Genomic DNA, 10,539 nt, shown 5'->3' with positions numbered 1-10,539 from the left:
TTTCTTGGTATCTATATAAGGAGCTTGGCCCTGAAACTTCTGGAACAACCCGACTACACTCTCCTCAACCTCATCTAAATCGTCCAAATTGTACTTAATTATTATAGGATGTTTTTCCCAATACAAAGGAAAAAGATGCTCATCTCTCTCACCCAGAAAGAAAGGCCGGACACCCTTGACAGAACGGATCTTTAAAAAGTAATTTTTAACGTCATGAAAGGACTCATCGAAAATAGCAAAACCTTCTACCCTTGAATGGCACGAAAGGAGATCCAACCCTATTTCTTAGAACTGAAAGGCTTGGTGAGGACTAAAAGAAACTTTTAGAGAAGGAAGGACCTCAAGTTCCCGACAAAGAAGTTGGTATATTTTTAAGAAACTCCAAGAATCAGGATGAAGCTGAGAAGAGGCAACATTACAGAATTTAAGGACCTCAGACTCAAAATTAGAAAAGGGAAGGATAACTCCTAATCTTATGAAAAAGCAATCATACACATAGATGAAATGGTGCTCCGACTTATTAAGTCGGGAAAAATAGATCCTCTCTTCAGGATTGACAATTACAGTTTCATATTTCCTTTCATCCTTCCGATTTAGACACAACCTATGATGCCTACGAAAAGTTTCAATATACTCATTATCAATAATAGAGACAGGAGTAAGTACGAATGTCTCTACCCAAGTCAGGTCGGACGGGACTTTAGAAGACATATTGTGAATTACGAAACGAGACATAAAAGCTATACTTACAATACAACAAACACAAGAAAATCGTCACAACAAGTCGGCAAGTCGGGTATATCAAAGAAACTGCAACAATCATAAGAAGTCAGGTAGTTGTCAACAACACTAACAAACACTTATAAAATCTCATACACCCAACAACTACAATCACATTACCAAAAACAGAAATGGCGCCACCTTCAATAGCTAAGGTGACACCATTTAGGGAAAATACAGCGTAAAAAATCCCACACTCAAGACTCAGTAACAATTAAAAATACAGATTCAATAAAGAAAATAAGCAAAGTTTTTTCAAAATTTCTAAAAAAGACAAAAGATATTATCCAAAAAATAAAGTAACAACACCACCTAGAGCATAAAAAAATAGAGACAGAAATTCAAAAAGATAAGAAACGCTAACACTAAAGGAATGCAAATCAGAACAGAGCGCTTGAACAGCAAAGACACGAATTCTACTCCAAAAGCGTATACAAAACCCTTTCTATTCAAGATGAAAAAAATCTTGAATTCAAGAACGGATGCGAAAATGAAGTTGAAGAAATTTTTGAAAGAAAGAAAATGGGCAAACATTTCAGAAGAAGAAGCGAAAAAGGAGAAAAAGAAAGAATTTGGATATTTATAAGACACAAAGGGCAAAAGAGTAAATCTACACATCCTTATTAATGATGTGCGTGATTTCCAAGGTAACCACAAAAGCAACGTGCAACATACCATCAAAAGACACAATATTTCAAATTTTTGAAAAGTACGTCAAGTACCTGACCTACCCCAAAAGGCAGCATACCTGACGTGGCATAACTATATCTCGAAGATCAGGGAAGTCAACAAATGCTCGAGCCCAACCCTACAAAAGCTCGGACTCAAGTAGAGACATTGTTCATGCCCTGACCCAAAAAATCATAGCCAGGCCCAAAAGGAATAAAAGGCCACCCAACAAAGGTGGCCTCATCTATTCCTACTCGACCTCATAGAGGCCAGGCACGACAATGACAATTTGGCCTTACTTATTTGAATAAGTAACTAACTCCTAAGATATCTCCTATCCATCTAGAAGGGAGAGCTAAACAACTTCCCTAGAAAAGGGGAACGACCATCCACCCTTCAAGGTAGAACTACTCTAAAAGGTAGTTATCTTTTCTACTATAAATATATGGACACCCTCAGGTATATTCAGAACTCAATTTACTAGAAACCTGCTTTAAACATTTACTAACTTAAGCATCAGAGTCCCTTGCAGGTACCACTCCCACCTCCTCACGAGGAACTCGGATGGCGACACCTCGCTGTTAAAGGAAGTCAGATGTTGCCACAAAGGGAGTCTGAACCTCACGTCCAGGCCCAAAAGCAACCCAATTTCAGGTAACCATCAGAATAGTATTTATTGGGATCTAATTGTTTTATAACAAAATTTGTTTGAAATTTACTTATTTAATACATATATTAATATTAACCATCTTTATTATATTGAGATTGCAACAATAAACAGATGCGATTCTCTCTCTCTTTATTTTTAATACTTCTTTCTATCTTTGTATATATATACACATTACAACATATAATATTATTATATATATAAATTATTATTGGGCTAATTATTTTAATACTAGAGTCTTCTATTTGTACATCTCTATTATATATATATCTTTTATTTCACAACAAATTTTTCCTGTTATTTATTTATTTATTTATTTTTTGTCCGAGGCATCCACTAGTTAATCAAAGAAATCTTTTTTATGGAATAAAAAACGGTTGTATTTGGGCATGCCTGGGTCAGGATTCAGGAAGCAGCAGCCCAAAAAGAAATAGTTGCTAACTCGGTGGAAAATGTACGTGTGTTGTACATAGTTTATGGAAGATTAATTAAATTTTTTGTATAGTGGAGTCCAATGTAACATTTTTCTGGCCCTGCCCATGAACAGCTATATAGAAAGGCAATCCAGGTCATGTTCATACTGAATACTGATCCAATTTTCAAAACAAAAAGTAGGCATTTTCAGTTTTCCACTTCCAAATACTACTATCCTTGCTTACCATGCAAGTCATAATTAACCGTTCATCACGTTCCACGTGTGACTTACACGACACTTCACCCAAAAGGCGGCTCAAGGGTGTGGGAGTAGGACTCTAGCTTCACAGCCTAGTGGCTCTGCCACGTCCTGTGATATAAGTGGCCCAACTTGCCACTGGGTCCCACTAATTTATCCATTTGTCTTCTCGTCCCTTCCAAAAGATATTTGCGACAATTCTCATTTTTTTCAATTTATTTATTTTTATTTTATTATTACTATATAAATTTTTTCTTACCAAATTTCGGACAGTTTCTTTTTTGCGAAACTCATCGCCACTCTCTATCTCTCTCCCTTCCATAAAGTTGAAATCTCATTCTCAACCGCGAACCAAGCTTTTCGCTTCAGTTCGTTGCCGCTATCGTCTTTTTATCTTTTTCTGTCTTTTGGAAAATCAAACTAAACAAAACCAAACCCTAACCCTCTCTCGATTTCACTTTCCCTGTTTTCGAATCTCGTTTTAGTGTAAAGCTCAGTGCTCTTTCCCAATCTCAGATCTGTTAGTTTAACACTCGATTCGAATAAGTTCGAGGTGGTCTTTGGATTTTCCATGCAATTTGGGGATTCAGAGGCTCTCTTTGGATTTGAATTATTGTTTCGTTTGGATTGGTTTCTCTTTTGAATTGGTCTGTGTGGTTTTAAGGTAGGTTTGGTATTGTTGCTGTGGAACTCTGTTGTCTATTATTCAAATTCAATTAAACGGTTAAGAAGCGGTTATTGTTCATTCAAACACGCGTTTTCTAACTTCATTTGGACGCGTGATTGAATTATTGACTCGCGTTGTTGTTTCGTTCGGTAATGTTTTAGTGTTTTCCAGTGTGCAGAGTTATTAAATGATTCGAAAACTGTGTTTCTAATTCAGGATTTCGTGCTCCAGGCTTTGATTTTGACACGAATCTCAAGTCTGCCAGTAGTTTCTTCGTGAATGCTGTGCGGTAGTGTTGCTTTCCTGGTAGTTACCACCTTCGGATTTGCAGAAGCTTTGTTTATAGATTTTGATGGGAGAAGAAGCTCTTTGTGTTCAAGCTTTAGCAGATGGAGAGAAGGAAAACAATGAGGAATTAAGGACGGAACTAAAGAGGAACTACGACCAATGTGATGCTGACACAACTGAGTCTCCTAATAAGAAACAAGCGAAGGAAGTTTCCAATGATGAATTGCGCTCTGAAGTTTTCAACCCGAACATTTCTGTGACTGAGAATGCTTTAGCTTTTCAGGATATTAGTAGCCAGCCCACGGAATCGGGAAATGGTAACCCTGCAGAGTGTGGGGAACTAACGTCCACTTGTTTTGAGAATTCAAGCTCTGATGAGACCTTAAGTGATGAAGCTGGTGATCACAATATCAATAGCACTTTTCGGAGTGATAAGGACCCCAGTAGCTCCGCAATTTCTTCTTGTGTTGTACTGGAGATTCCGAAGCATGTTAGTTCAACTGGGATTAGAAAAATTACTTTTAAGTTCAGTAAGAAGAAGGAGGACTATGATTACCAATCACCTGCTCCAACTTATAGACCTGCTGGCTTTCCTGAAGGCAGTAATCCCTATGGTTTTCATGGGGATGATGAGGAATATATGGCAAGGGCTGATTATAGTGGTGGGTCGTTGGAGAGCCTGGGTGGAATGGGATATGCTCAAAATGGAGATTTCGACTTGTACACTCGCAACATGGAGTTGAAGATGTCGAAAAAGGTAGTCCCCAACTGCTACCCCACAAATGTCAAGAAGCTGTTATCAACTGGTATCCTTGATGGAGCTCTAGTGAAGTATATTTACAACCCGGGAAAGGTAAAAGCACATATTTATTTTTCCTTTCATATTCTCACGATTCTGATAGTTTTCTCAATTTTTGAAATTTTTGTCAGGTTGAACTACCTGGGATTATTGATGGTGGTGGATATTTGTGTGGCTGTTCCATGTGCAATTATTCCAGAGTAAGATGCATTATTTCTAGTTAGGATTGGAGGTCTTTTCTATTTACAAGAAAGCTGATTTAATCTTGATGATTTTAGGTGCTTAGTGCCTACGAGTTCGAGCAGCATGCTGGTGCCAAGACTAGGCACCCAAATAATCACATATACCTAGAGAATGGAAGACCGATATATAGTATTATCCAAGAAATAAAAACTGCTCCACTCAGCATTCTAGATGAGGTTATAAAAAATGTCGCTGGTTCATCTGTCAACGAGGAGTCCTTTTTAGTATGGAAAGGTGAGAATTATTTATCTGGTTTATAAAACAGTATCAGTTGACTATTTGCTTTGGTAGTTCTTATTTCTGGTGCCTTCTGGCCTGCAATATCCTTAGTAACCCAGGACAGAACCCTGATTATGTGTTATTTTAGTTAGAGATGATATGGTTTATGCTAGTCGAAGAGTATTTTCTTTCAATCATGTTTTGATGTTGAATATTTCATCCTAGATAGTAGATACAAAAAATGCACTCCAGAAAACCCCTCCCCCTCCCCCCCCCCCTTTATATTTTTTCATGCTTTTAATGTCCAGGAAGTGATAGAGGAGATAAAATATTATTTAATTTCTGCATATTTTCTGCTGCAACTTTCATGAGAAGACAGATTAAGCCTATTGGTAGGGCATGGTAGGAGGTGTTTCAAATTTCGTTGCATTGGCTTACAATTTTTCTTATTTTGTTTCCTTTTCCATGGTGTGTCCAGAAAGTATTTTACAAAGCAATGAGAGGGCTCAGGGTTATAAGAATTATGGCACCAAGCTTACTGGCATGCCTCATAAGAAGACAAGGTAAACCAGAATCTCCCCCCTCCTTCCCCTTCTTCCAAACAAAAATCATACACCCTAAACTCAATTTTTTGCCACTTTGGTGCTCTTACTTTTGCTAAAGTCTAAAGCATGTGACAAGTACATTAACTTTATAATAGTTAATAGTGATTTCCAGTATCAACTATTTTTGTTTTCTATGATCACGAATCGAAACTATTTAATATTGTCAGGTTTCAATTATTTTGTATTCTTGAATATTTTAGATTCAATGCTTATATATGTCAAATGTTAAGATTTTGAAGTTTTATGCCATTGTCTTCTCGAAGTATGGATAAGGTCTGACAAGATTGAATGCAATTTTGGTTTTTGCTTTTCCAGCCAATCTGTGGAAATTTTCGGTCAGTTGTCTTCTATCCATGTGCCAAGTCATTTTGAGCAACAATTGAATGTGAAGCAGACAACTGACGAGTGGAAACCTGTGGTAAAAAGAAGTGCTGATGGTTGCACTAAAAGAAGGTATGTTGTTTTTCATTCAAAAACTTAGGGATGCTTTTTTGTGTTGCTCACTTATTTCTGGCTTGACTATGTAGTTTGAATTTGAATTTCCCCTTTTTCAGGGACAATGATTTACACAGGTTACTCTTTATGCCAAATGGACTACCAGATGGTGCTGAATTGGCTTATTATGTTAAAGGACAGGTGTCTTGATATTTCCTTTTAATATTTTTGTATTGACGGTTTCTTATTCTTTTCATTTTCTAACTTGTTTGATGTGAATTCCAGAGAATACTTAGTGGTTACAAACAGGGAAATGGGATAGTCTGTAGTCATTGTGATATAGAGGTATGATATGAACATATACATAAGAGGCAGAATAATGTTCATTTCCCATAAAGTACTTTATTTTTTATTTTAAATTATGTATGCTTTACTATTTACGTTCATTTGTAAACAGATAAGTCCATCACAATTTGAAGCCCATGCTGGAATGGCTGCGAGACGCCAACCGTGAGTAGACTTTTGAAGCACCACATTTAAACTGCCTGTACTATTTTTCTTCATCCTAAGACAATTTATTTATTTATTTGCAGTTACCGACACATATACACATCCAATGGGTTGACACTTCATGATATAGCTCTGTCTTTGGCAAATGGTCAAAACCTGATGACGGGACATAGTGATGATATGTGTGCAGTATGTGGAGATGGAGGAGATCTGGTTCTTTGCAATCAATGCCCCAGAGCTTTTCATGCAGGTTGACATTTGATATTCTATTTTTCTTTTCTATTGATTATATTAGTTTCTGACTTTTTGTTTTACAAAACATATGCACTGTTACCCTATGCATCATTAGAACTGATATCTTAATTGTAAGAGATATATGTTTTATTGTATCAGTGTGTTTCGGACAGGATGTTGCTTGAATGAAATTTAGGGTTCCTTAAGATGTTATTCTGTTTGGTAAATGGCCTAGGTTATTATGGCAGCAGAAGATAAATTAGGAATTTATTGATACTGATATTATGGCCTTTTGTGTAACAATTGCAGCATGCTTGGGTTTTGAGTGTGTTCCAGAAACAAGTTGGCGTTGTCTAAATTGTAGAAATAGTGCTGGTAATGGAAGAGAATCTTCTATGATGACATCAAGTATGATACGGTTGACACGGGTTGATAAAGCACCTGAGTTTGAAATGGGAGGATGTGTTGTCTGCAGGTATGTTACATGGTTCCTTAGTATCGTCTACAAAAAATATATCTTGCTTAGTACTACTTGTATCCATAAATATAGGTAACTTATGACGAAAACATATAGATTAAGAAATCATTAATTTCAAAAGTATTTAAAGTGTTTAGATTTAGACTGGGACTGAGACTGAGAGATTGAGATTGGGAGACAGAGACTGAGAGACTGAATTAAGTCTCTGTATTGTATTTGATATAAAATGTACTGAACTGAGTTATGATTTAGTATTATCTTTAATTTAAAAAAAATATGAAGATTGGGGGGTAGATTTGGAATTTGAAAAGTTAAATTAAGATATTTTTGAAAAGAAATGTTATTAAAGTTTTAGTCTCCGTCCTCAAAATTTTAGTCTCCTGTGTCCCCACTTTTTGTGAGTACTGAAAGGACTGAAATTTTAGGGACGGAAACTGAAATTTTAGTTCTAGTCTTTAACCACCAAACATAATACTGAATTCCAGTCCCCCAATCTCAGTCTCAGTCCCCCTAATCAAATGCTACCTTAGCGCATAATCAAGTACACATTAATTAATGAATAAGAGTATAAGTGAAAAAGCGCATTAAAACATCCTTAAGCTAATCAAATGACTGACGTTAGTGGATAAAATTTTGGATAAAAAATAAACTGTATTATTGGATGCAGGGGTATCTTGAGTAGCAGTCTTTTCAACTGTATTATAAACTGATGTTACAAAATCACCATTTTAAAATTATGAAATAAGTGCACCCCTAATGGATGATAAAGGGTATATGGGAATGGATTCTCTACCAAATGATCTAACAATGAATAACCATCACTTTCTTACATTACAAGGATTTTCACCTTAGAAGATCTAAATTAATTTTTGTATAATTTCTTAATTATGTCTTGATTCTTATGATTGGCATACAGGGCAAACGATTTCAGTGTGTCTAAGTTTGATGAGCGAACAGTAATAATTTGTGATCAGGTATGCTTTATACATGAAAAATTTGTAATTAGCCATTTCGTTACTGATAATCAAGGCACTAATTTTTTAATGCTTATCCAGTGTGAGAAGGAGTATCATGTTGGTTGCTTACGGGAGATTGGCCTTTGTGAGTTGGAAGTAAGCACTGAGCCATCTAGCAAATAATATTATGATTCTTGTAAATTTTCTTATATTTATTATCATATATTGCCACAGGAACTGCCCAAGGATAAGTGGTTTTGTTGTGATGACTGCAATAGAATATATGTGGCTCTCCAGAATTCAGTTTTTGCTGGACCTGCCATTATACCAGTCTCCTTGTCAGAACTAATAATAAGGAAACACGAGGAAAAGGGACTATTTACCTACGGAGGCATGAATGATATCAAGTGGAGAATCTTAAGTGGAAAAAGCCGTTATCCGGAGCATTTGCCATTACTTTCTCGTGCTGCTGCAATTTTCCGAGTGAGTACATATGGATTCTCTATAGATTAATCTGGATACTTGATTTTTTGCAGTGTTTGGTCCTATCAGCTGCTCCTAGTTTAACTTGCATATTTCTTGTTTGCATCCTTCTGTTTCCTGCAAATGTGCAAATTTATTCAAAATAAATATTTTTTACATGACAATTGATTTTGGAATCCATTATTATTCAAATCAAATATATTTTTTTTAATGATTTCAACACATCCTAATGGTTGTCATGCTTGGAGGCTGAATGCACATTTTTCCTCTAGGTGCAACAACTGTGATCACCTTCTTGAGATGAGCTTTACTTGTTCTGAGGTTAAGCGTGAGTTTTAGGTTGATGTCATGCATTTCAAAAATTCCTGTGTAGTTATTTATTTATTTATTTGTTGGGTTTTGGTTTTCTCTTTTCACTGGCATTGAGATAGCTGTTTTGTCATTACCCATTAGTGTATTCTGTGACTTGTTTCAAACAACTTTTTCTCATGCTTTGGGAATCTTTTGGCAGGAGTGTTTTGATCCCATTGTTGCTACATCTGGACGTGATCTGATTCCTGTTATGGTCTATGGGTAAGCATCTATATTCCAGTGTTGGTTGACAGCCCTTACAGCCTACGATATTCTTGAGTGTATGATGAATACACATATTTGCTTTATCATTGTATCCCGTCTATATTCCTGAATAATGATTGCTGGATAGAAGAACTATACAGTTGCCTCATTGGCTTTGTTTGCATCAAAACATCTTTTTAGGATGAAAGTAAATTAAATTTACGCTTACCTATAATAACCAATACCTTTTTCAAGTTTAATATTCTCAGGTTTATACTGTATTACAACTACACAAATCTTGGTATGGCGTTTTAATTAAAAAATCATTATACGATGATGATGGTGATGGTGATGATGATGACGATGATGCTTTTGTCACTCATGGTTGTAGATTTATTGCTTCAATCTGTGTTTGAAGATGCTTCTAGTTATTCATGATCTTTTAATGCAGCATATTTTCTACTATATAATATAATGTTGAATTCTTTGCAGGAGAAATATTTCTGGCCAAGAATTCGGAGGGATGTATTGCATTGTTCTAATTGTCAAGTATGTGGCTTTCTATGTTTTTGTTATTTTCCTGGTAGTCTCAACGTTTGGTTGTATTGACATTGTATCATACTTGCACAGTTCTGTTGTTGTATCTGCTGGGCTGCTTAGGATTTTTGGTAGTACTGTTGCTGAGCTTCCACTGGTAGCTACTAGCAGAGAACATCAAGGAAAGGTAAGCAGTTGCCTGAATCAAAATTAATAATGTCGGCTGATAGTGTAGTAGGTATGGCTAAGCTTTTACCTGGCGATATTTTCATTTAGGGTTATTTCCAAGTGTTATTCTCTTGCATAGAGAGGTTGCTGTCTTCTCTCAATGTAGAAAAGTTGGTGCTTCCTGCAGCTGGGGATGCAGAGTCAATTTGGACTAAAAAACTAGGCTTCAGAAAGATGAGTGAAGATCAGGTAATTTCATCCTGAGGTTGAAATCTATAGCTTTTACTGCATTTGTAAGACCATAGTCACACTCAAATACTCAATTACATAATAAATGGCCTACACTTTGGTCTTATTGGACATGGTGGTAAGAACCTTTGGAGAACCATACTACAAAAACTAAAACCTAGAGATTATGCTAATTTGAGGATGAGTTATACCTCCTTAACTCTCCGAGATTTGCCGACAAAGTGCATGACCCCTAACTTGTCTCTTGTTCCCTTTTATGGTCGGGTTTCTCTCTCTACAACAAACGTACAGGGTCCTAACATATGGTTTTGAGACATTCACTTT

General features: G+C 36.1%; 1 protein-coding gene across 4 annotated transcripts in view; it reads left to right on the top strand.

The window, feature by feature from the left end:
- LOC107625156 overlaps positions 3,050-10,539 on the top strand; it is an 8,775-nt gene continuing 1,285 nt past the window's right edge. Inside the window, exons 1-18 of one of the 4 annotated variants that reach the window (XR_002357259.1) lie at positions 3,050-3,453; positions 3,688-4,597; positions 4,675-4,743; positions 4,822-5,020; positions 5,484-5,568; positions 5,926-6,063; positions 6,165-6,246; positions 6,331-6,390; positions 6,503-6,555; positions 6,639-6,805; positions 7,099-7,264; positions 8,184-8,241; positions 8,323-8,379; positions 8,458-8,706; positions 9,204-9,279; positions 9,754-9,810; positions 9,892-9,985; positions 10,075-10,215. Coding sequence is in view for 3 of the 4 variants with exons in the window: in XM_016327738.2 (XP_016183224.1) it covers positions 3,809-4,597; positions 4,675-4,743; positions 4,822-5,020; positions 5,484-5,568; positions 5,926-6,063; positions 6,165-6,246; positions 6,331-6,390; positions 6,503-6,555; positions 6,639-6,805; positions 7,099-7,264; positions 8,184-8,241; positions 8,323-8,379; positions 8,458-8,706; positions 9,218-9,279; positions 9,754-9,810; positions 9,892-9,985; positions 10,075-10,215 (2,526 nt within the window). In the remaining variant the exon portion in view is untranslated. The other 3 variants (XM_016327738.2, XM_016327739.2, XM_021115698.1) reach the window with 3 other exon arrangements.

Source organism: Arachis ipaensis, chromosome B02 (assembly GCF_000816755.2).
Source record: "Arachis ipaensis cultivar K30076 chromosome B02, Araip1.1, whole genome shotgun sequence".
Taxonomy (NCBI): domain Eukaryota; kingdom Viridiplantae; phylum Streptophyta; class Magnoliopsida; order Fabales; family Fabaceae; genus Arachis; species Arachis ipaensis.
This window is presented reverse-complemented; position numbering and strand designations above follow the sequence as displayed.